General features: G+C 50.8%; 1 protein-coding gene across 2 annotated transcripts in view; it reads right to left on the bottom strand.

Annotated features, from left to right (window-relative positions):
• The window catches only part of NOS1 (nitric oxide synthase 1), a 99458-nt gene that overhangs the window by 12054 nt on the left and 61016 nt on the right, over nt 1–26388 (bottom strand). The window contains exons 10-22 of one of the 2 annotated variants that reach the window (XM_036276381.1): nt 25966–26140; nt 22918–23019; nt 20751–20945; nt 20226–20311; nt 17717–17861; nt 16631–16735; nt 16023–16081; nt 14990–15091; nt 13219–13335; nt 7974–8148; nt 6019–6157; nt 5531–5609; nt 661–854 (exon numbers count right to left, since the gene is read on the bottom strand). In XM_036276381.1, the coding sequence (XP_036132274.1) occupies nt 661–854; nt 5531–5609; nt 6019–6157; nt 7974–8148; nt 13219–13335; nt 14990–15091; nt 16023–16081; nt 16631–16735; nt 17717–17861; nt 20226–20311; nt 20751–20945; nt 22918–23019; nt 25966–26140 (1673 nt within the window). The remainder of the gene's footprint in view (nt 1–660; nt 855–5530; nt 5610–6018; nt 6158–7973; nt 8149–13218; nt 13336–14989; nt 15092–16022; nt 16082–16630; nt 16736–17716; nt 17862–20225; nt 20312–20750; nt 20946–22917; nt 23020–25965; nt 26141–26388) is intronic. The other variant, XM_036276382.1, reaches the window with a different exon arrangement.

The raw sequence follows: 26388 nt of genomic DNA, 5'->3' as shown, positions 1-26388 counted from the left end.
CAGCGGCAGTGTCAAGAATGGGCACCGAGCCCTGGCCGGTTTGGCTCAGCGGTTAGAGCATCGGCCTGCGGTCCAGAGAGACCCGGGTTCGGTCCCGCTAAGGGCATGTACCTTGGTTGCAGTTTGTCCCCGGCCCTGGTTGGTCGTGCGGGTGGCAGCCACTTGATGTGTCCCTTTCACGTCGATGTTTCTCTCTCTCTCTCTCTCTCTCCCTCCTACTCTATCTGTGCAAAAAATGGAAAAATGTCCTCGGGTGAGGATAAAAAAAAAAAAAAAAAAAAGAATGGGCACTGAAACAGGCTGGAACTGGGTCTAACAAGGTCAGATAGGTGGTGCCAAGCCTCGTGGGCCGTGGCGTTCATACAGCGCCTCTGGATTCTAGGAGAGGGGGGGCCAGAGTTCAGGGCTATTCATTCTGTGGGCAGTGGGGTGGCGGTAAGTTCCTCCCAATGATGAACCCTCGATGTCCTGGCATCACAGGCAATCGATCAGCCAGTTGGGCCAAGTTTGTTCAGCCAAGAGACCCACTCTCCTACCTGGTTTGGTGATTAGGACCAAGAAGGGGCCTCCTCTTCCCTGGACACCCACCCGCTGGGACTCCCTGGGGGAAGGGAGCGGCCGTGGGAGTGGACAGATGGTGGCCGGCGAGGCCACAGTTACCCAAAGCTGTGCTCCGCTCTTCCAGCAGCTCCACTTTCACCAGCTGGTTGACGGGGGGTGCGTCCTCCAGGCGCTCGATCAGGGCGTTCACGAGGTCCTCGTGGTTGCCAGGGAAGACGCCCAGGTGGTCCCCAGGCTGGTACTGCAGCTCCTGATTCCCATTGGTGTGGAGACGCACGAAGATGGTAGACCGGCTGGAGGGAAGGAGCGGGGAACAATCAGGCAACGGCACCAGCTCCTGCCCCCTTTCTTTGCTCCTTTGTCGCCTCTGTGACTGCTGCTTCCCTCCGTCCATTCTCCTCGGGGCCAACCAGACGTTCGTCCCCACCATTTCCACACCACGGCGTTGAGCGGGGTCACCCGGAGCTCCCCCTTGCAAACCCAGCAGCCGGTTCCGGTGCTGGTCATGGGTGCGCACAGGGCACGGCTGCTCGCTTCCTCCTTCTCATGGGGGGATTCCAGCACCCCGGGCTCTCCTGGTCTCCTCTCTGGCTGCCCTGGCTGTCTCCTTTGCTGGTTCCTCCTCATCTCCCCGAACTCTGGACACGGAGCCTCCCGGGGTTCAGTCCTCAGACCTCTTTGCTTTTCTCTCTTTCTGCCTGGCTTCTCATTTCTCCATAGCAGTGACCATCTCTGACCCACAGTAGCAGTTACTTTGTTATATGGTTTGTGCTCTGTCCCCCTGCCCATCCCCTGGCCCTCGGGACACCATAAACTCTAGAGGACCGGGGGCTGGGCTGTCTGTTTTGTCCCGGGCTCTATTGATGGTCCTTAGGACAGTGCATGGCACATAATAGATGCTCAAGAAATATCTGTTGAAGGAACCTCAGACTCCCAGCTGCCGGAACAGGCTTTATTCTCAGTGCCAATGGGGGTCCTCTCAGCAAGAACGACCCCACTGGATCCAACGCAGTGTTGTTCCCAGGCTGTGGAATTCCATCCCCCCAGAACCCTAAACTTCACACCCTTTTGCAACTGGAGGTCCTCCTACTCTCGTGGAAAAGAGGTAAAAGAACCTGGCCTTAAGCCTGGGTCATTGCTAAACAGAAATCCACTGATACTGTAATATGGAGAGATCTGAGAAAACCCAGACGAAACCTCGGTCACACCTGCCGGGACACGCCCTCTCTCGCTGATTTTTTATTTCAAGCACAGGGAAGCCTGTGCGAGGTGAATAGGAAGCTTTAAGAATGAATCCTCAGCCCTGGCTGGTTTGGCTCGGCGGTTAGAACGTTGGCCTGCGGTCCTGAGAGACCCGGGTTCGGTTCCCGCTAAGGGCGCGTACCTCCGTTGCAGTTTGTCCCCGGCCCTGGTGGGTTGTGTGGGTGGCAGGCACTCAATGTGTCCCTTTCACATCGATGTTTCTCTCTCTCTCTCCCTCCCACTCTACCTGAACAAAGAATGGAAAAATGTCCTCGGGTGAGGATAAAAAAAAAAAAAAAGAATGAATTCTCAGACTATGATTATTCTGGTCTTTTTAAGGTTTTAGTACAGATACTACGTTTTTTATCCAAGTTATGAAAACTTGGGGGTTGATCACACTTTGGTAAATCAAATCCTTTGTGCACCTGGGGTTATGATCAGATTCCAGATCTGCTTCTTCTTCTTTGCCAACTGGTTTTCAGTTGACAGAGAAAGTGACATTCGATGTGAAGTCCCCATATTCTCCCTTGAATCATCAACACATGAACCAACCAATGGGAATTGCTATTTAAAGGAGTTTTTGGCGTAACCAAGAGCCCTTTTGTGCTGCAAATAGCCACCACTACTAAAAATAGCTGTGCTGGTACACTTGCTTTTTGGGGTGTCAAGTACTTTTTTGGAGCAAGGCACCCCTGTCCTTACTTTAGTGGGGAACTTGGTGACTGAAATTGTGAATGGCGGCGTTAGGGTCTGGGTCCCACTCTCCTTCCCTGGGCAGATTTTGCCCTGTCTGGCGCAGGCTGATTCTGCTCCGAGCTCACACCCATCTTGGTTCCCAGAGAGCAAACAGTACCCACGGCCAGCTCCCGGAAGGGAATTCGCAGAGGCCGACGACCAGCAGGCGGCGCTGTGGGGCTGCTAATTTGGGAGCCTCCTGGGACAACCACGGGACGCCTTTGAAAGGCCCGCAGATCAATTCCCACTTTCTCCCCCATCATCACGATTTCCTTCAGAAGTCTGTTTGCCTCTGTCTCTTTGGCTGGTACAAAAGACAAATACAGAGGACACGAACTTGCTGAGCTGGCTCATGTTCACAGCCACCTGCCGAGTCCTCTTGAGTGGGGCAGAAGGTGGTCAGGCAGATAAGGGGCAGGGGTGGGGAGGTAGCTGGCAAGTTAGCCAGAAGGTGGGCCCGGATTCTGCCTGTGCTGGGAATTTAGCCAAGGGGACTTCGCCAGCCATTGACCAGATGTGGCCTGCTGACAACCCCGGCACAGAGTGGCCCCACGATCTCAGGGCCTGGATGGGTGTTTCCACAAAGCTTAGCCGGAAGCAGATCCCTGGTGGGTAACACCAGCCTGGAGACCGATTGTTTTAAATCTCAGTGCTGTTGGAGGTTTCTAAGTGCAGGATTTTCTAGGCTTTTTTTTCTTTCTTTCTTTTTCTTTTTAAACCTTGGGACACATATGGACCATTGAAAAGTTTTGGGGGCAGGAGAAAGGGAAGTATTGGGGAGGTCACAGCCATTTGGACTTTTTTCACCACCTCCCCCAGAGTAGCCCCTGCTTGTGACGTATTTATATTCACACACAGAAGCATAACACACACACACACACACACATACACGTGTGCAAGTTCCAGATAAAAGAATAGTCTGCTAATGTTTAGCACTAAATGAAAAAAAAAAGAAGCTAATGTTCAGTCTCCCATGAAAAGGGTAAACATGATCTGTCAAGAGTAGTTTGAGTTAATAGGTTCATTCAACAAATTTATGGTGAGTGTGAGGCAGTTCTAGGCACTGATAAGAGAATAATGGACAAAGTATCCTGTTTTCACTGGGCTGTAACTTAAAAAGCCCTCAGGTGGAGTTGGTGATGTGGGTGGGAGGGTGGTGATGGGTTGAGGGCAGTGGGCTAAGCGACCATCAGATAAGGGTGGTCAGGGAAGCTTTTGGTGATGTGACATTTGGGTAGAGACCTGAACAATGAGGAGTAGACATGTAAAGATCCAGGGGGAGAATGTTCCCGAAAGGAGGGGTAGCATGTGCCAAGGCCCTGAGGTAGGAAACAGTGTGGTTTGGTCAAGAAAGGGAAAGGAGGCTGGAGGGTCTGCAGAGTGATCAGCGCAGGGCTGAGTGGTGGAAGGAGGAGGTCAGAGAGCTGGGTGGAGGTCTTGACATGTCACGGCAAGGGGTTTGGAGGTTTCCTGCATTCAGTGGGAAGCCATTGGAGGGTGTGGTAGGCTTCAGCTTACATTTTTTTTTTATTTTTTAATCCTCACCCAAGGATATTTTTTTACATTTATCTTCAGACAGAGTGGGAGGGGGAGAGAGTGCGAGAGAAACATCGATGTGAGAGAGACACATCGATTGGTTGCCACCTACACAACCCCAACGGGGGCTGGGGATGAACCACAACGGAGGTACGTGCCCATGACTAGAGTCAAACCTGGGACTCTCTGGTCCACAGGCCGACGCTCTAACCGCTGAGACAAACCAGCCAGGGCTCAGTTTACATTTTTAAAAGATTGCTCTGGCTGCTGTTTGGAAATTGGATCTTTGAGGGGAAAGCCAAGAAACAAGGAGACAGGTTAGGTGTCTACCACAGCCACTCAGACCAGAGGTCATTGGGGCTTTGCTCCTGGCGGCCACTGAGAGTGGATGTCCAGTGTGAGAGGAGGCGAGGAGACTCGAGTTGTGGCTTCAGCCGAATGTTCTCTGTTGCGATGGCGAAGCCTGGAGAGAGGCCATGTATCCGAGGGGAGATGGATACAATCAGGAGTTCGGCCGTGGGGAACTCTCCATGGTAAGGTCCCACCAATCTCTCCGATAGCCGAGTGCTCAGGCCCCTTCTGTACTTCGTTCCCTCCAGTCTCTCTCCCCACCTGTCCTCCGCCATCCTCACAGCCTGTCTCAAGCCCTTCCTGCATTTCCCCTCCTCCTCCTGACTTCCAGGACGTACGCCCATTAGCGCTCCGTAATACTCTCTTCGGTACCGTTTGCTAATTGGTGCTCATACATTAGAAAATTTATTTCCTGCCCAGGCAGTCACTTTTCTCTCTAGAATTGCAAGGACCATCCCCAAAAGGCTGTTTACTTCCTCTTAAGCACTTTGCTTGCAATTAGGAGTCTCCAGTGGGGGGCGGTTGCTGACAGCTCGCCTGTGGCCTCTTGGGTCAAACAGCTAGACTCGCCGTGGGCAGGAGGAAAGGGAGAGCTTGCCACGCTTTTCCACTCAGTTAACCCTCAGAAAACCTGTGCAGCTGGAATCGGTGCTTTTAAAGAGATAAATCCCTCGACATGTTTGACCCTTTGATGCGAACCCATGCAGTCTTCCGTTCCTGGCCTTGCTGAGACACTCGGGTGAGCCGGCCGGCAGGAGTGCGGTGCCCTTTCCAGGGGTGAGAGGGGCTTATTTGGGGACTTTGGTCCAATCTAGTTCACATCAAAACATGTGCAAATTAACTGGCTTTTTGTGTGTGGTTTACGGAGTAATTTCTGTAATCCGGTCTTTTCTCCAGACCCCACCGGAGGATACGTTTCTGTCCCTCGGGGCTGCAGCTTGGCAAAGGGAAGGCAGGAAACCGAGATGCTACAAAGCAGCAGGGGGGCTCAGTGGCACTGGGGAGGGTAACAGAAGAGCAGTCCTTGGAGTCAGCAAGGACTCCTACCTTCCTGGGGGGCTCCTGGCGCAGAGGTGGGCACCCCGAGTGAACAAGGTGTTCCTACCTGGACTTAGGACTCTGGAGGTTCTGCCGGCTGAGGAGACGAGCGGCCGACACCCGCTTTCTGTGGACGCTGGAGAGACCTGCGGGGAGAAAACAACAGTCCTCCTGAGATGGGTCCGCAGCTGTCAGTGGAACGTCGTCCGCTCCCACCGACCTCCACTCACACTCACACTGTCCTCTGGAGCAAGTGAAGGGATGAGAGAGAGGTCAGGCAGGCATTGTTGGGTGGGTGGGTGGTTGTGGACAAAAACAACACAAAACAAATCTGGTTGGACTCAGCTGGGAAGAGGATGGGTCAGGTAGCACCCCATACTCTTGGGGAGACATACTGAGCGTGGGGCAGCGGCCACGTATTCATGGGGGACTGAACTAATGGGAGAGCAAAGTGATGAAACCCATTGTCCCTTGGCACCTTTCCAAGGTGAGAAGTCCTGACCTTCCTTTCCCCCACCGTCACGAATGCCTACGCAGGAGAGGGGCGAGAGGTACCTTGTGTAAGTTCTGGAGCTTCGGCCACATAGGTGAGACGGAACTTGTTCCTCTTCCAGCTGCGGTCATTGCTGATGAGGGAGTTGTTTGCCTTCTCAATGTTGACGTCATCTCCCACACAGAACACATCACAGGCTTCCTGTGGCACACACGGGGCTTTCAGTGACCTCTGTCAGCCATGAGGGACTCCTCTCCAGCAACTTCAAGCCATGGCATGTATCCCCCAACCATCCATCCACCCACCCACCTACCCATTCACCCATCATTCATCTATCCACCCATCCAACCATCCATCTACCCATCCATACACCCATCCAACCATCCACCCACCCATCCATCCATCCACCCACCCATCCATCCATCCATCCATCCACCCACCCACACACCCACCCATCATCCATCCATCCACCCATCCATCCATCCATCCAACCATCCATCCACCCATCCAACCACCCACCCACCCATCCATCCATCCATCCATCCATCCACCCACACACCCACCCATCATCCATCCATCCACCCATCCATCCATCCATCCAACCATCCATCTACCCATCCAACCATCCACCCACCCATCCATCCATCCATCCACCCATCCATCCACCCACCCATCATTCATCCATCCATCCACCCACCCACCCACCCATCATTCATCTATCCATCCACCCATCCATCCATCCATCCATCCACCCATCCATCCATCCATCCATCCATCCACCCATCCACCCACCCACACACCCACCCATCATTCATCCATCCATCCACCCACCCACCCACCCATCCATCCATCCACCCACCCACCCATCCATCCATCCACCCACCCACCCACCCATCCATCCACCCACCCACCCACCCACCCACCCATCCATCCACCCACCCATCCATCCACCCATCCACCCATCCATCCACCAATCCACTCACTAGTCCCTCAGTTCTTCCTTCCTTCCTTCTACCCATCTACCCACCAGTCCATCCGTTCATCTGTCCATCCATCCATTAATCCAGCCTATATTTTTTTGAGTGCCTTTTATGCACTGGACATAATCACATTTACTATAGACTTTAGGACCTAACGTCTATTTAGTATGTAACTCTATGCCACTTATTTCTAAAACCAACATGTGTAGAGGCCTATGCTATTAAACAAGAAAGTAAACACTCCAGAATTTCCTATCCACCTTCCTCGAAAGATTTAAAAAAGTTACATTAAAGGCAAAATATACTGAATGTCTAGATCCCTGCATAAAATTTTTCTTTTCTTTTTTTCTTTGCAAAGTTCATAAGTTCTCCAACTTTAGTGATCCTAAGAATTACAGTTCAGAGTTTTTGAGCTAAGAGTCACGGATAATTCAAAAGGTTTTCAAGGGTAGCTTTTACCAATTTTTGGCCTCATGTTGATTTTCAGATGATTTAAATGTCCATCACAAGCGTATGGCATTTTATTCACCCATTCATCATGTTTACTGTGAATCAGCATACCTTCCAATTTCAATAGCCACGTGTGGCTAGTGGCTCCCATATTGACCATAGTGGATATCTAGCACAACAGGAATAAGCTTGTCCAAGTAGACAAGCTGGTGGAATCTGAGTTTCAGGTCGAGGTGTGGCCCTTGGTTTGGTTAATCACCTCTGTGTGTTCTACTTGTCAACCAAATGTGAGGGATGGATTCCTCCCAGCCCTGAAATTCTAATACTATATACTTTTTTTTTTTTTTTTTTGTAGACAAACTCCTTAGCCATAATGTAGGAAGTTGGATTCAGGGTGGAGAATGTGTGTTTTAAGGCCACCCAAACTCATCTGAGTTGTTTCAAGTTGTCTCCTGGACGGATACATGGGGAAGTACCAGGGGTTCTCTCAAGTGTCTCCTATTTCTAATGGTTTAGGTAGTCTGCCTTTTGGGTCAGGGGGAGCATGACTTCTCCCCTGGGTCTCTGAGATCTGGGAAGACGGTTACCTTGAAGACCTTCTTGGCCCAGGTCCTGAAAGCTTCCTCCTGCCCACAGAGCTCATCCCCCTCCCTCATCTTCAGGATCCTCTCTCCTCCCAGCTCTTCCAGGAGGGTGTCCACGGCGTGTCCAAAGGCACAGAAGTGAGGGTATGCCCGTGAGCCCAGGCCAAACACGGAGAACCTGCCAGCAAGACAACAAAGCCCATGTGCGGAGACTGGGGGAGTGTGGGGGTGCCTGGAATTATGACTATAATAGAACTATGTCCCCCCAAATCATATGTTGAAGCCCTACCCCCCAATGTAACTAGAGATGGAGCCTTCAAGGTGGTAACTGAGGTTAAATGAGGTCATGACGTGAGGGCCCTAATCCATCAGGGCTGGTGTCCTTATACGAAGAGAGCCTCCCTCTATCTCTGCGCATGCACAGTGCCAGGAGGTAGCTGTCTGCAAGCCAGGGAGAGAGGCCTCAGAAAGCAGTCCTACTGGCGCCTGGGTCTTGAACTTCCAGCCTCCACAACTGTGAGAAAATACATTTCAGTTGTCGAAGCCACTTCGTTTGTGGTGTTTTGCTAAGGCCACCCGATCAGACGAGTACACCCAGTACTTCTAAAAAGGCTCAGTGATTGAGCGTCGACCCGTGCACCGAGAGGTCACCACATCCTGGTCAGGGCACATGCCCAGACTGTGGGCCAAATCCCCAGTGGGGGCCATGCAGGATGCAGCCAATCGATATTCTCTCTCCTCGATGTTTCTCTCTCTCTCTCAAGTCAATAAAGAATAAAATCTTACTGTTAAAAAATAAAAGGGAATAAAGGATTTATACCTATGCTGGCCCCACCCCTTGCAACGTCTATGAAATTAATTGGTTTCGCAACCCCTCTTTGCATAGATACCACCCAGAAGATGTTGCTGTTTGAATTGATGGGGGTCAAGTTCGTGAGCTTCTTGTCTACGTGGAGGTGGGGCTGGCTGCTTGCAGGTGTGGGAAGTGGAGGGCTGTGCCTCAGGTGACCGCTCCTGCTAGTTCACTGTGTCCTACAGACACTGGATGTCACACTTCTAGAGCTTAGTCCTGGCTGTAGGTCTTGACCTCTTTGGGCTGGAACGACAGGTTCAGAGGTGGGACAAGAACGCCCCGCCCACTTCTTCCCCAGGTCGGCGTGTTCTGTGGTAGACTGTCACGTCAGACAAGCAACCAGGGGGCTGTTCAGCCGACTACCTACAGGTTTGGCTCTGTCCCCGAATCTGATTTTCGGGTTGAGGGGACCAAGACAGTGAGAGATTGAGATGGACAACGAGGGAGGGAGGCAGGAGACATTAGGAAAAAACTCTCCACTGGTGGAGAATGAACCTGAGAGAGGTCCAGGTGATCAGAGGTCAAATGAAAGTTAACATAGGTTCGTATCCACTCCTTTCAAAACCACATTCATGCTTTCTCATCTCTCCTCTTCTTTCCTGCCCTCCCTTCCCCCTTGGGGTCCCAGAGCCTTTCCAAGGGAAGTGCATGAGATTAGGGGGGTGCCCCCCCCTTCACCTATGCTCTTCCCGGACCTGGATTCTGCACCTTTTCCTTGCAGGGCAGCAGCCTGATGGGTACAGACGGCCGGTGGCCAGGGCTGGACTGGTTGGAGGGTGCCCACAGCCGAGGCAGACTCGGAACCTACTCGCACCAGCGTGTCACGTGGCCAAGGCGCCGCTCCCCACACCTCCAACATTTATGTCTGCGGCATCCACCATCCTTGACTATCACCGACACTGTTAGTTACTTGTTAGTTTAACCTGCTTCTAATTTGTGCTTACTGGCTCATCAAGCCCACTTGCGTTCACTACCAGATGGTTCAAGTAATTAATTCATTACCATGCTTCCCGATGCACTTGGCGACCTGCATCACAGTCACTTCCTAGACTCAGGTTGCCATCGGTCTCCACCCGTGGTTTCAGAATTCCTATTTTAAGCCTCCAAACCGGGCGTTGGCAAATGCAATATACATGGGGCCCAAGAGTAAATATTTTTAGGTGAAGAAGAAAACTTGAAACTATTACGTAGATAACTCTATAATAAAAAAGAACAGCCCTGGCCGGTTTGGCTCAGCGGTTGGAGTGTCGGCCTGTGGACCAGAGAGACCCAGGTTCGGTTACCACTAGGGGCACATCCCCCACCCCCCCCAAAAGAAAGAACACATTCCCACACATGTCGTATTGACAAAGTTAAAAATATAATGATAATGATAGCTGGGTACAATTTTTTAGTAATAGATGTCTACTAATGAGAATGCAATTCTTCTTGGTGGGAAATAACATTTTGCTTAATTGGGGCTCAAAGGTAGTGCGTGTCTTTTAAAAAAATTTTTAATCATTAAATGAATTGCAAATGTTCACCTGTAGCAACCATTCTTAGCTCATGGGCTGTACACAGTCATACAGTGGCCAGGCTGTAGCTTCGCCTGCTCTAAGCTATAGTACATTTAATAAGGGAAAAAAGGGTCTAACTACAACTGATGTTTCAACGTCAACTAGAAAAAAGTACCGAAGTCGAAACCTATATAGAATGTGCAGCACCAAGGGGAACCCTCATGCACACCGTGGACTTGTGTGGGTTCAGCGACTGTACACATGTCGCCCTGTGGTGTGGCATGCGGACGGTGGAGGAGGGTGTGTGTGTGTGTTGGGGGGGAAGGTGGGAAGAATATGGGAAATCTCTGTACTTTCCTCTCAATTTTGCTATGAACTTAAAACTGTTTTAAAAATTAAGTTTATATTGCCCTGGCCGGTTTGGCTCCACGGTTGGAGTGTCGGCCTGCAGACTGGAGAGTCCTGGGTTCGGTTCCCACTGGGGGCGTGTACCTCGGTTGTGGTTTGTTCCCAGCCCCGGTTGGGGTCAATGTGTCCCTCTCACATCCATGTTTCTCTCTCTCTCTCTTCCCTCTTCTCTCCCTCCCACTCTATCTGAATATAAATGCAAAAATGTCCTCAGTGAGGATAAACAAATAAAAAAAGTTAAGTCTATTAAAGACTGATAGAGTATTGTGTACTGATGGACACAATACTCCAGTACCTAGGAACCCTGTGATCTGAATCAGCTACTAAGCATTGCTCTGAGCAGGTGTGGAGAAGGTTTAGTGAGTGGCCAAGAGGTTCTGTTAGAGGTTTTTGGCCAGGCTTGGATACTCCGCTTCTATCAGCCTCATCTTGAGCGATACCTGTGAAACCCTGGGTTTGACATCCAGTTTTCTTTCTTTCCAAATAACCATTAAACTGAATGCACAACTGTTGAAATACAGGATATATGTCTGCCCTGGCACATGCCCGGGTTGTGGGCTCAGTCAGTGGGGGTGTGCAGGAGGCAGCTGACCGATGTTTCTCTTTCATTGATGTTTCTCTCTCTCCCTCTCTATCCAAAATCAATAAGAACATTTTTTTAAAAAAAAGAAAACCCCAAAATATATGTCTATGTACTACCTAAAATTATCTCATGGTACATGACTGTGCTCTTGAAAATATGGGAGTTAGGCCAGTATTTTAAAAATCTGACTACATATTTGGAGTCAATTGGGGAGACTTTTTAAAGAGTTTTAAAATTTTTATTTATTGGTTTTAGAGAGAGAGGAAGAGAAACATTAATTTGTTATTCCACTTATTTATGCATTTATTGGTTGATTCTTGTACATTTCCTGGCCAGAGATTGAACCCACAATCTTGGTGTATTGGGATGATGCTCTAACCAAGTGACCTACCTGGCCGGGGGGGTGGGGGTAGATTTAATTTTTAAAAAATTAATTAATCAATCTATTTTTTATCCTCACCCGAGGAAATTTTTACACTTATTTTCAGATAGAGCGGGAGAGAGAGGGGGAAGAGAAAGAGAGAAACATCAATGTGAGAGAGACACACTGACTGGCTGCCACCCACACAACCCCAACTAAGGCCGGGGACAAACTGCAACTGAGGTACGTGCCCTTAGCTGGAACCGAACCCGGGTTTCTCTGGTCCGTGGGCTGACGCTCTAACCACTGAGCCAAACTGGCCAGGGCTTTATTTTTTTTACTTTCAATTTATTTTTTTAAATTATATTTTATTAATTTCTGTTACAGATGTTTCTCCTTTTTCCCCCATTGACACCCTCCCCCTCATCCCCCCACCTCTTCCCCAGCTTTGTTGTCCATGTCCATTGGTCATGCATACATGCATATAAGTTCTGTGGTTTATCTCTTCCCCCCCGCAACACCCCCTCGTCTGAGGTTTGTCAGTCTGTACCCCACTTCTATGTCTCTGGGTCAGTTTTGTTCATCAGTTTGTTTAGTTCATTTTATTCCACAAATAAGTGAGATCCTGTGATATTTGTCTTTCTCTGCTTGGCTTGTTTCGCTTAGCATAATACTCTCCAGGTCTCTGCATGTCATCTCAAAGGATAAGAGATCTTTCTTTCTTACAGCTGCATAGTATTCCATTGTACACATGTACCACAGCTTTTTTATCCACTCATCTGCTGATGGACACTTGGGTTGTTTCCAGATCTTAGCTATTGTAAATAGTGCTGCTATGAACATAGGGGTGCATATATTCTTTCTGATTGGTGTTTCAGGCTTCTTAGAGTATATTCCTAGAAGTGGGATTACTGGGTCAAATGGCAATTCAATTTTTAACTTTTTGAGGTAACACCATAGTGTTTTCCATAGTGGCTGCACCAGTCTGCATTCCCACCAGCAGTGTACTATAGTCCCCTTTTCTCCACACCCTCACTAACACTTGTTGTTTGATGATTTGTTGATGGTGGCACTTTCTTTCTTTCTTTCTTTTCAAAAAAGCAATGCTTAGTCCCAATTCTAGACCAATTACCCCATACTCTCTGGAGGTGGGGCTGGGTTATGGGTGCATTGCAAACATCTCCAGGTGCTTTTTGTGCACAACCAGGTTTGGGAACCACTGGGTTATGGCAGGTTGTCCCCAGAAGCTTCTATTATGTATAAAACATATCATTTGGGAAGAAATTTCTAGGGGTCAACATTCTTCATTACAAATGATGTAATGCATGTGAGGGGGTGAAATGCATGTGAGGGTAAAACGTGGGTGATGGGGGCACTGAGCCTTTGCCTTTGCTGAGAGGAGTGGGGTACAGCTGGGGTACAGCCGGCTATTCGAGGGATGAATGGGCATTGAAGGGAGATCCCCCCAAACAAAGAGCCCACTTTGCAACCAAGTCCAGTTCCCCAAGAGCCTTCATCATCCGCAGTGCCCTGAGCCCCTTGCTCACCTCACGTTGGCCAGGGGGCCGGCGCTCTCGAAGTTGTCTCTGAGGTCCCGCCCATCGCCTGCTGATTTTTGGGAGTCAGAACAGGAGGAAACACTATTGAACCTGACCTTGTAGCTCCTGCCAAAATAAGAGAGAATCATGAGCTCTGGCTTGAAGCCCTCCTGAGGTCAACACCCCGGTGGATCTTCAAATGACCAGTTCTGGTTCTAGGACCTCGTCTTGTGTGATGGATGAGACCATAACATCCCATGGCCTCCTCTACAACGGATCACCTTGCCCTTGCCCCGCACAGTGATAGCCAGCCATCCGTACTTGATGCTGTCAGTATTAAAAGGGTCCTGATCACATTAGACTCAGGGAACTGAGACTCGGACAGTCAAAATGACTGAATTGGCAAGAAGTCAGGAATGGGACAGACCACCCCCTCAACCATTAGACCATGCTTCCTTACGACCCAAATTTTAACATGCATAAGAATCAGCCTGGGACGCTGTTATACAGATTCTGATTCCCTGGGGCAGGGCCTGAGACTCTGCATTGCTAACAAACTCCCTGGAGATGTCAATGCTGTGGGTCCCCAGACGTCACTTTGCAAAGCCAGGACCTAGACTTGTATTATCCACTGGCCGCCTGTGGCTACTGAAAGGTGAACCGAAATTAATTCAAATGAAATACAATGAACAGCTCTGTTTCTCACTTGCACTAGCCACACGCCAAGTGCTCAACAGTCGCGCGTGGCTAGTGGCCACCGTCTCGGGTGGCAGGAATACAGAACGTCTACGTCATCTTAGAAAGTCTTATGGGATGGTGCTCTTTCCATAAAGTTTTGGTCTTTAGACATTTCAAGGGTCTGTCACATGCCACTTGCCGAAGTGCTCAGCACTGTCCCGCAGGAAAGGAGACTGGGTTTCCTGGTAAACTGTTTTGAAGGGGAGGGAAGACATGACTGGGGCTCATATCTCAGCAACAGTGGCTCATGAGCCTTGAGACTCAAGGAAAAAATGTAAAAACCCTGGTTGTCCAGTGTTCTTCTAAAAGTGGTAAGTTTTGATCTCAGGGCAAAAACAAAACATAAAATAAAGCAAAACCAAAAAAAGTCCCCAAGACCGAAAACAAAACAAAACAAAAAACCCACCCCAAAATAAAACAAAAAACGCAAACGAAACACAAAAACTCCACACACCAATCCAAGTGCAAACGACAGAAAAAGAAGTTGCGCACTCTGGCTGCGGGGTTTCGAAGCTGGGTGTTATTCAAAGTTTCGCTCCAGCACCGGGAAAGGTCTAAATATATGTAAGTGTATTTTCTGCCCTAAAATAGTCGCACATCAAGTCACTTCTCCAAATAAGTCATGCCACGTATCAGGGGGTGACCGTGTTGTTAGTGTGGGCGGGATGGTGATGGTTGTGGGGTAAGAAGAACATATTTGTATGAGGTTAGAGGTTTTCCCAAATGTTTTCCTCTTTGTTGTTATCCTTTGATCCTTGCAACAGCTCCCAGAGGTGGTAAGTGTAGAGAGAGCTTCTCCCCATTTGTCAGATGAGGAAGACTGAGGCTCAGAGAGGTCAAGGGACTTGCTTGCTCAAGGTCGCTTATTGAGTTAGTGGCACAGCCTGGGTTAGAACCTCGGATTTCCTTGAGACCTGGATGTGGCCTCGGATGTTCCGGCATCAGGCATGCATGCACACGCATGCACACGCACGTCTCCATGCACACACGCACGTACACACGTGCATGCACGCCCATGCACACCCCCACACACACGCTCTACCTGTGCTGGCTGTCACGGGCTGTAGCCAGACCATGGACTTCGGTGTCACCTCGGGGGAGGGGAGACCCTTTACGGGGAAAGAAACGCAAGGGTTCCGGGTACCTAGAGGGGAGAATGGATGGTGCCCTATCTCTCCCTGAAGGAGGGGGGAGGGAAGCCTGCTGGAGACCACCCAGGGTGGGCTGGGAAGGGGAGGGGCAGGCGCAGTGAGTGCTGGAGCTGGGCAGAGGAGGGGGGCTGAGCGCTAGGGACTCAGCCCTCCCCTGGATGAGGAAGGTGTGCGAGTCTGGCAACACGTGCTTGGCTACAGAGAGCCGAGAGGGATTTTCTGCATAACACGGCCAGCTACGGCTTTGGGTGCCCAGCCGAGCTCGGGGACCTCGGTGCTGGCCTCCCTGGACGGCAGCTCAGCCTGCACGTGCCCTAAGTTCTTGACTTTATAGGGGATTTAAGGGCTTTTCAAGGGTGATTTGATTACAGGTGTTTTTCGCTTCGAACTATCTCCGGAACCCAACCCCACGTTAGACGCGGCTTCACCACGAACACCTTTCGACGGCAGGATCTCTCTGCGTCCCTCTGACGGCAGCCTCCACAGGGCCGAGGCCACCGCGAGCAGAGAGGGGAGGGTCCAGGAAGCAGCGCGTCCCGCTGACCCTGCATGTCGGTCTCCGAAGGCCGGAGACGAGAGCTGTACGTACACAGCGCTCCTCGCTTTCCACAGGACGTGTGCCTCTACTTTCTAATTTGATTCTTACCAACCAGAAAGTTCAGGCAGGTGTAACAAACCCCATTTGGTGCAAACAAGAAACAGAGGCACAGGGTTGTGAAGGGACCAACCCAAGACCTTCTAGTCAAAGACCAAAATGTCAGCTCTAGGGGGGGCACAGACACCCCCCGGCTCAAGTTGGTCACAAATGGACTTTAGGTCACAACCACCATCCATCCAAACTCAGATGTGAACCCCAGGTGCCAGAAGACAATTTTCAGCCACCCCCACAGGGTGTCACGCGACACTGGAGGGTCATTCACTCACTTCCTTTCCTCGTGCACAGAGTTGGGGTGCCTCATTTCCATCAAAGCACAGCCGAATTTCTGCAGACCAAGAGAGGCGAGTGAAATGGGAAGCACGTATCATTAAATCTGAAACACGGTCAGGCACTGGGGTCCTAGCTGGGAAAAGCAGAGTCTGATGCTTAGGGGTCAGGGTGTCCGAGACGGTCAGGGGCTGGGCTGGGCAGCGACGCTTGAGCTGCAGATGCACAGGGTAGGGCCCGCTGCTTCAAGGACTGCAGAGGCCGACCCCCACCTCAGCACACAGAGCCCCTTTGTGGCTTTCTCCCTATAAAAAGATTGTCCCCACTTCTGTCACCTGGAGCAGGGGACACCAAACTCTCGGCTGGAGCACCCGTTCCAAAGAAACAGCTCACTCAGGGGACAGCATTCTCACTAGGAATCCACCAGTCAGTGGACACCAACAGACTGAGGACTAGGAATGGTCCCATCTTTGCGGAACTTGGATCCAAAGGGAAAACACTGTCTCTGAGGCTCTGGGAGGGTTTGCTACTGAATAGCGGGTGTAACTGTGGCCCCTCCTCCTCCCTGCGGAGGGAAATATGCGCTAGAACAGGGGAGAACTCTTACCTCCCCGTTTTCAGGGGGGTCTCCGTTGCCAAAGGTGCTGGTGACCACCAGGACCAGAGTTTCATGTTCCAGGTGCACGATGTCATATTCTTCCATGGACATCACCTGGATGGGGGAATAGTGGGGGAGAGGAAGGGAGGGATGAGGAGGAGGGAGGAGGTAGGAGAGAGCAAGAAGTGATGGGGGAAGGGCAGAAGGGAAAGAGAGGAAAGAGATGAGTCATCTCGAGCCACCTCCTTTGGAAGAACCAAAAGCTCTGGGTGTCACTATTTCAATGGGTTTCTGGTAGAACCGCAAGCTTTTTGCCAGTAGGGAACCTAAGTCACTGTGGTCTGAAGGACCGTAGAGAATCGGGGGCAATGGTGCAAGGGGTTGGCTGTCAGTAGAGACAGATCCTGATTGAGACCCTTCAGCTTCTTACTACCAACTGATCTTAGAATCTTCTTGACCACATCTAGGCTGGAAGTGACCTGGCGGCTGGATCTGACCAACTGTCTGCTCAGCCCCCTTTCCAATCCTCCCTCCAGCAGTGTGGGGGACCTGGCACACACAGAGATTCCTGTGTTAGGAAAGATTGTTGCCCTATATCATAGCATCGCTTGAGCAACATTCCTCAAGGTAGGTTCTAGGGAAGCCCAGTCTCCGGAGATGCTCCTCGAAAGTTAAGTGAGCCATAAACAAACATGTTTGGGGAACATTTACATTCTCCGCCCTCCTCTGTTGGAGATGATAACACAGATTTGCAGATTAAAGGCTCTGAGAAGTCCTGCAGCAAAAGATATCCACTGAACTGTATTGAACACAGAGCTTCTTAAACTGACTCCAGAATGGATTTTCATAAACCCTCTAACAATCTCCTCTAGATATGGGGGTTTCATTTTGTGATTCCTGGACTCCTGGGGGATTCACAGGGAGAGGGGCATCACAGTCCCCTGAAATTTATGAAAATGGGAGCATGTGTGCTGAAGGGCGACTTGGGGTGTGCTTCCATCCATTCTCAAAGGGTTCTACTGTTGCATTCCCTCTCTCCCCTCCCAACTCTAATTGCCATGAGGGGCTGGAGGGCGGGCACTGTCTCCTACCCACCTTGGCATCAAAAGCGTGCTTGAAGATCTCACACAAGGTTTTGGCATAGGCCTGCGATTTGCCTGTCTCTGTGGCATACAGGATGGTCGCCTTGACCCTCTTGGCCATTGCCTGCCCCATCAGCTTGGCTGAGAACTTGACGGCTCTGGAAGGAGGAGGATGAAGAGAAAAATGGGAAATGCCAGGCTGGGACGTTTGGGCAAGAACCATGGTCCTTTGAAATATAACGGAAAGAACTTACAGCCTGAGTTGAGGCACCATCTGACTCCTGTATTAAATCCCTCCAGGGCAACGACTCATGAGCTAAAACGGTTGGTTAATTTTGTTGGGTTGTTACTTAACTGATCAATCTCAGTCTTGAGAATCTTGCTTTGCCAAACATTGTCCCCAAAAGATGATCATTCATTCACACAATCATTTGTTCATCCATTGAATGTGTGTTAAGCACCTAGGTGCCAGGCATTGTTATAGGAGCTGAAGAACATAGAGAATTGAGCTACGGACAAGCAGCTGTGACGGAACTTACATTCGTGTGTGTGTGTGTGTGTGTGTGTGAGAGAGAGAGAGAGAGAGAGAGAGAGAGAGAAATGAGTCACTAACAAATCGCCAGGTATTGAGCTCAAAGGGATTTCACAGGTGTACTGTTCTCAAAGGAAGGACCAGGTCTGGTTTAGGTTTGCACAGAGCCTGATACCTAACAGGCACCAAACACATACCTAGCAGAGGAAGGAAGGGATTTTAAAGATGCTGTTACCACTGAGGACGTGGGGAGGTCACATGGCAAGTCTAGGCTCTTTGTAGTTCAAGGGAGAATTCAGAACCGCTCTTCTTCCTTCCCGTCCACGAGGGTCCTGGGGTGGCAGACGGGCCAGAGGCTCCAGAATGCCTGGGCTCACCCCTTGTCTGAGCAAGCACCCCTGCTCCCACTGGGCATCTCCGAGGAGACAAATTGCTAACTACTCCCACCTGCGGATTATTGGTGGCAGATGCATCATTTGTAGAACCAGGGAAACCCACCCGGCTGCAGGAGCACTTGGGCAAAGGGGGAGAAACAGAGAGGAATAGAAGGTGCCTCGGGGGTTCCCTTTGAATGACGGAAGCACAGAGAAGCAGCTATAATTAACTTCCATTGTTTCTACCCCAATCTTAATAGTGCAATTAATGTTTTAGATTCCCCCCTCCCTTCTTCCCCCAGAGACGCATGAACTGAACAAAAGCCAAAGGCTGTCTTCCCCGAGAATACTCAGAATATCCGTGCTTCTCTGATCTGGGAAGAATGGCTGCCGACGGGCCCTTGCTTGGCTGGAAGACGGGGGTAGGTGGAAGGAGAGAGAGAGAGAGGAGAGAGGGAGAGCGATGCCATGGGCCATATCGACAGAACCAGCACTTAGGTTTGAGTCCCTGCAAGACCCACCATGGCATGGATGGCACCTTTTTTTTTTTTTTTTTTTATAACTATGTACCATGTTGGACCCAAAGGCACTTAGGGAAGAGTAGGGAGCTCAGTGCATACCTAGCTCCCCTGCCAAAAAGTTAGCTCCAAATAGGGGGTGTCTCCCAGGGGCCCAGTGCAGCTCTTTCTTTAGGAGAAGGCTGGCCTCCCCTCTAGAGCATCTCTGCTGGCCCCACCCCGCTCGTCAGCTGGCTCTGCCTTCTTCAGGGCAGTTATTCTTTGTAGCCTTGGTCCTTAACCCCCTTCCCTCCCTTCTGTGCTCCATTAGGTCTTATCCATCTTGCTCTTCAGCTCAGCTGTCACCTCCTGAAGGAAGCCCTCGCTGACCTCCCAAACTCAGTTAAGTCTGCTTTATGGCACGATGGACCTCCTCAGTGGCGCTCGCAGTGTTACTGTATCTGTGTGAATCTTTGATGGATGAATGGCTGTGAGTGTCAAGAGGGGCGGGGACCACATGTATCTGGCTCATGATAGCATCCCTGGAGCCTAGCACAGTGCCTGGCACAGAGTAGGTACTCAGCATTCATTTGTTGGACAAATGAGTGAGGGAAGGAAGGAAGGAAGGAAGGAAGGAAGGAAGGAAGGAAGGACATTAGAGTTCAGCCCTGGACAAGGACACTGTCTAAGCACCATCTGGAGCTGGCTCATCCCAGCTCCTTTCTACTAAGGGTTCAATGACTTCCTGTCTGTAGCTTAAAACTGGCCGTAGTGGGAGTATTTACACCACAGCAATTGGCAAATGCTACACAATCTACTATTATTATTACTTTTAATATTAGTATTATTAAGAAAGCTGGTTTGCCAACACACCATTGCCTCCAGGAAAAGAATGTATGAAACTGAGTGAGGAAAGTAAAATTGGGAATTGGGAAGGAGAAGGGTTGTGGCTATATTCACATCCCAGGCTCTGAGGCAAAGAAGGCATGAGGGGGGTCAGAGAAAATAGAGAAATCTTATCACACCAGAGGTCAGAGGCATGACTATGTGCCTGCCTCCTTTTCTGGGGCTCTTCGAGTTCTGGGGCACATACATCCCCCACCTCCTCAGGAGACTTACTCTGCCAGCTTCTTGAAGCCAATGGCTCTTCGCTTTGTGGGGGTCCCGTTGGTGCCCTTCCAGACGTGGGTGTTCCAAGGGTCAGGCTGAGAAGAGAGGACTGTGGTTACCGCAGTGAGGGAATCTAGCTGCTCTTGGACGATGCTCAGGATCCCTGGGAGCTGGTGCTGCCCAGCCACGCCCAAGCCTCAGCTCTGGAAAGGAGTGATTCTGCTGGTGGTGCCCACGGGGGTCCTTGCACAGAGTGGCCGGCCCAGCCTCCCTGCATTATCCTGCTAGATCTTCCCACTCAGCCCTCAGTCCCTCTCAGAGACCTTCCCTGAGACCCCACACCGCTCATCTCCTCTCCATTAGTCTTTCGGCTGGAGCTGCGTCGTCCACTATGGTAGCCACTAACCAAGCCAGGCCACTGAGCGCTTGCGTGTCCCAAGTCTAGTCGGAATTGGGACGTGCTCTAAGCACAACAGACACACGGCTATTGAAGACTTAGCGCGAGAAGAGGCAGGGGGGAGGGGGGGGCAGGACCTGGTATTCGAAGGAGGGGGTGAGCCTGTAGTTGAGCATCTCCTGGTGGAAGACGGGAGTGATGCTGCCAGACATGGGGGGCACAATCCACACCCAGTCCGCGGGACAGCCCCCCCGGCAGCGGTATTCATTCTCCATGTGTTTGATGAAGGACTCGGTGGCTGAGTGGTGGTCGACGATGGTCACTTTGTCACTCTGGGGGTGGAGAGGGGACAAGGAGTCAGGAGGTAGAGAGCCGGGTGTTTCAGGACTCCCAGCTGGAGCGGCGCTTTCCGAAGGGCAGTCTCGGAGATGCCCGGGGCTGGGCAGTCTCGGAGATGCCCGGGCCGCGTCCGCTGGGCAGTCCAGGAGATGCCCGGGCCGCGTCCGCTGGGCAGTCCCGGAGATGCCCGGGCCGCGTCCGCTGGGCAGTCCCGGAGATGCCGGGGCCGCGTCCGCTGCTTCTCCGCGGTTCTGCCTCTGCTTCTCCCACGAGAGTCTCTGTTCCCGCTCCGACTTGAACGCCTCTCCTGCGATTCTTCCTCTCTCCTCCCCCACCCTTGTTTTTTTAAATTGTGGGGAACCTCTCTCTTATCTAGCTAGCATCTGACCACCTCATTTCGTTATTCCTTGTATTTGTTTATTTATTTAAATTTACAATTCTCTTCTCTTTACTGATCTTGGCTCTCCATATATGGGTGTGAATAAAATCCTCTTGGAAAATGTTAAACTAATGAAGTTGAGTTTATTAAAATGAAAACAAGTCAGTCACAGCAGAGGGGGTGAGCTGTCTGGGTAACCCAGCTGCTTGGGGTTCACCTAATCAGTGCTTCCTCTTTCTGCCCACAGACCCTTGGCAGAGAGGGGGGATGGAAGGAGGGAGAGAGAAAGAGAGTGAGTGAGAGAGAAAGACACTGAATTTTGTTCCACTTATTTATGCATTCATTGGTTGCTTCTTGTATGTGCCGGGGGTTGAACTTGCCTATCGGGACAACCCTCTAACCAACTGAGCTCCCTGGGCAGGGCCTAAACTGGTCTTTTTAAATCACTCATCTCACTCACTTCTGCTATCTCTGGATCGTCAGTCTTCATACTTCAACCAAACCACCCTCCGTCATTCTCAACTCCTGAAACCTCACCTCTTCCCCCGACCCTGTCTCAACTTATCTGTTCCCTGGCATAGTCCTCAGTACCCATTCTCCCCACTCCTGACATGGGGACTTGCGGTTTATAGTCACGTCTGGCCATGAGTGATACGTTCACTGTGCTGTCTGCGTGTGCCTCCCTGCATGTCTGTGAGTGTCTAGCCTCCCAGACCGCCAGCCCCCAGCGAGAGGACAGAGCTGTCTCAACGATACAGCATGACTTCTAGGGTCTCCCGGTTTGCCCAGAGAGTCCTGGCTTATGCCCACTGTCCTGGCACAATCGTTAGTGGTGTCCCTCTTTTGCTCTCAAAAGTATCCTGGTTTCGTTGACAAATTTTATACCGCCTACTATCAACACCATTTACCATCATGGGGCCACGTGCACCCGGGGCCCACATGCCTCTGATAATGACTTGTCTCTGTTAGGTGATAATTTGAGTCTCTGAGCAAGACACAGACGATACCTGCCATCTCAGTTCTAAAAAGTCTTAGGTGAGCCCTGGCTGGTGTGGCTCAGCGGTTAGAGAGTCAGCCTGCGGACCAAAGGGTTGCAAGTTCGATCCCTGGTCAAGGGCACGTACCTGGGTTGCATGTTTGATCTCCGGCCCCAATCAGGGTCATGTGGGAGGCAACCAATCGATGTGCCTCTCTCACACTGATCTCTCTCTCTCTCTCTCTCTCTCTCTCTCTCTCTCCCCCCCTTCCTTCCTCCCTCCCTTCACACTCTATCTAAAAAAACCAATGGAAAAATATCCTCTGATAAGGATTAAAAACAACAACAAAAAAAATCATAGGTGTCAAGCCACAAGGCCCCTGTTGGTCATCTCTTCCTCAAACAGTCCACACTCAAGATCAGCAACCGAGAGGAAGGCATGCGTGGCAGGAGGCAGACCTCGCGGGTGGACAGATCCCCGGGGGCGGTTCCCGGGTGGACAGATCCCCGGGGGCGGTTCCCGGCAGCGAGGGCCCTGGGACTTTCTGCCCCCAGGCTCAGAAAGGTCCCGTTCCTCTCTGAGCTTTGACGCCCGGGACCCCGGTGCTACCTGAAAGCTATACAGAACTGCAATGTTGATCTCCACCAACGCCTGGTCCTTCCACAGGGAGGACGTCTTCCTCATGTCCAAGTTCATCTTCTTGCCCACTTCCTGCAAGGGGAAGGGAACACAGACTCATGGGCTGGAACTACAGACTAAGGAGGGACCGGGCTAGCCAGTGTCATGAATGAACTTAATTAATTATTCAACTCATCGGCAGACTGATTCACTTGCTCTGAAGATTTCTTAGTGAGGAACTTGGCTGGCAATTTATTATTGACCGGAGCTTGTAGCAGGGGAAAGAGACAGTTCACGTTGTGATGAGTGCTAATTCTTACAAGGGAAATAAGACAAGGAAATGGGATGAGGAAGGAGATGGGGGCAGGGTCCACTGAACCACACGAGCCAGGGAGGCCCCCTGTGGAGGTGGCATCCCAGCTGAGGCCGAAATGAGGAGAAAAAGCAAGGCATTTGCAGATGGAGGGAGGGAAGGTTCTGGACAGAGAGACAGCTCGTGCAAAGCCCCTGAGGAGGGTTCGGAGCTGCTGAGATCCAGAAAGAAGGCCAGCGTGTGTGGAGGGTGGAGCGCCAGGGGGAGTTACTGAGACAGGCGGCACTGCATCATGCAGGCTCTTGAAGGATGCTTCAAGGAGCCAGAAGTTTTACTCCGAGTGTAACGAGGAGGGTCATGCAGGGTTTTAAGCAGAGGTGCGGGCCTGGGAGTGACGTCGTCTGCTTTATATTAGGAAAAGCCCTCCACCCATCCTGGCCACTACTTGCAACCCAGATCACAGGAGTTTTGAGCTTGTGGGGACACCTGCCCAACTCCCTCCAACCAGTGAGGAAACTGAGGCTCAGAGAGGCGCCTGGACTTGCTCAAATTCTGTAGAGCCAGTTGGCCTCGGAGCTGGAGCCCAAGGAGATGTGAACTGCCCAAGACTTGGGAGCGGCTCCCCAGCCAGGCAATTCCTTGGGCCAAACCATTGGGAAAACCATCCCTGCCTGACATGTATGTCACAGCTCCAGCTGAAGCAGGAGCTGACGTCAAGCGTGGGGAAGACCCAAAAGCAAGCCCATGAATCAGAGCCTTGCTTTTCACTTACTCTGTCACTTCCGTGGGAACCCAGGTCTCATTACGGGGGGGGGGAGAGAATGGGACACTTTCTCAGCTTTGGGAACATCTGTACATAATGGCAGTTGGAACTGAAGGTAGGGGTGGGAGGGAGTCCCATGTAAGTTACCCAGTGACTACTCATTGCAGTGGAAATGTAAGCAAGATCGAGAAGCAGTCTGATGAATGCACTCTTTGGGGCTGAGGCGCCAGGTTCTGCTTGGGGTCTCTTGGCAGCCACACAAATGCAGAAAGTAAGGAATTTGCTGCTCTCTGTAAATCCATTTAAACAAGGAGAGCGTGTTTGGCCAATCATGCTGCTATTGTTACTTCCACAGCATTATTTTGGTTCAAAGAATAGAAATTAGTTGCAGGAAAAAAACAACAACAAAACTATGCTACTTAGATAATAAAAAAAAATCCCTAAATGCTACTAGAGGCATCTCTATGCAAGTTGCCTGAATTGTCTTTCCGTTCTTGCCAGAGGTCTGTTCAGATCAGTGGCTGCCCAGCAGAATCTTCTAGGGAGCTTTGAAAACTACTGCCCATGGAGCAATTATGCCCAAATCCTAGGGAGTGGGACCCAGGACACTATTCAGCTCCCCCAGGCATTGCAAGGCTGAGGACCCCGGCCTCTGTTTTCCAGGCCAACAGCCATGGAATGTTTCAAAACGTGAGATATAATTGACATATACCATTCTGCACGTTTGAGGTGTTGGTTGGATACATTTATATATTCATATACTGCAATACGATGACCACTGTAGCATTAGTCACCTCTATCACATGGCATAATGAAGTCTTTTTTTGTGGTGAGAACAATTAAGATCTAGTCTCTTAGCAACTTGGAAGTCTGGACTGCTGTATTGTTGACTATAATCACGATGCTGTGCTTCAGATCTCCAGAAATTATTTATCTGTATAACTAAAATTATTTATCTGCCTAATTCCTGTGCACCCTGCCCCTGGCAACCACCATTCTACTCTCTGTTTTGACAAGTTCGGCTTTTTTAGATTCCACGTCTCAGTGAGATCATACTGTGTTTGTCTTTGTCTGACTTAGCTCACGTAGCATAATGCCCTCAAGGTCCATCCATGTGCACACCTATGGATTTTAGCCACATAAACGCAATGCTTGGTTCTGAGTTCCAATCTCTCTGAACCGCAGGCCAACACTCTAACCGCTGAGCCAAACTGGCCAGGGCATGAGTTCTAATCTCGACTCTGCAGACTTTACTGTGTGTCACAGGCCCAGCACCTAACTTCTCTGTTTCTCTGTGCCTGGTGTGAAGCAAGGGCAGCTACCGCAGACTGTTGTTAGCAACAACATCTGCTGACAAACCACAGCGTTGAGCACCAGGAAGCACCCCGCCCCAGCACTTTGTAGCAAATGAGGATGACTCAGCCGGGAAGGAAATCAAACCCTCTGCCGAGAAATGCGCATGGTGGAAAACCACCGCCAGCCAGCCCTCCCTTATTTTTCAGAAAAGAGACGAAAAATGTCCCAAGTTCATGGCCATTCTCAAACCCTTCTAGCAGCATTTGACACCAACAGGCAGTGTAGCAGGGTGGTCATGAACTTGGGCCACAAAGCCAGACTGGGTTTGCATCCCAGCGTGGCACGACCTTGAGTTCGTCATTTCATCCCTCCAAAGGTCTTGGTTTTCTCGTCCGTGGAAGGGGGTTTGCATACCTGGAGGGTGTGGCGAGGATTAAATGAGCAGGTAATACATGCAAAGTGCTCTGAATGCTGCGTAGCACACAGTCCGTGCACTGTTCGTGCCACAGATGCCTCTGGAGTCACCAGGGGCTTTACCGGGACTGCAGGTTCTGTTTTAATCCATTTCTACTGTCTAAGCCCCAAAGCTTGGCTGTAGGGAAGAGCCGCTGAGCCCACCCCTTCTGCCTTGTGCTTCCCAGTCATGGTGACTGAGGAGGGACCTCACCTCCAGGATGTTGTACCGAGAGTTGTCACAGTAGTCGCGGACGCCAATCTCCGTGCCCATGTACCAGCCGCTGAAGGGACAGGCGCTGAACTCTAGGCCGCCAATCTCCAGGAGCATGTTGGACACAGCAGGGAGGCCATACCACTTCAGCCCCAGGTCCTTGAACCATTCAAACCTGTGGAGAGCAACACAGCCCAGCTTACCATGGGGTGGGAGTATTATAGGCAGACAGTAGGTGGGATATCCTTAGTCTGGCGACGCTGAAATGCCAGCAACAGGCTGGGACTGAATATGTCAGAACCCGATTCCTGGACTCTGCGTCAGACCTGTAGAATCACAGGTTCCAGAGCTGGGGCCTGAGAATAGGCATTTCAAACATGTTTCCCAGGTGATTTGCATGGACATCCAGGCCTAGAAACCATT

Source organism: Molossus molossus, unplaced genomic scaffold (genome assembly GCF_014108415.1).
Source record: "Molossus molossus isolate mMolMol1 unplaced genomic scaffold, mMolMol1.p scaffold_m16_p_22, whole genome shotgun sequence".
NCBI classification, from domain to species: Eukaryota; Metazoa; Chordata; class Mammalia; order Chiroptera; family Molossidae; genus Molossus; species Molossus molossus.
The sequence above is the reverse complement of the archived record's forward strand: the minus strand, read 5'-3'. Positions and strand labels throughout refer to the sequence as shown.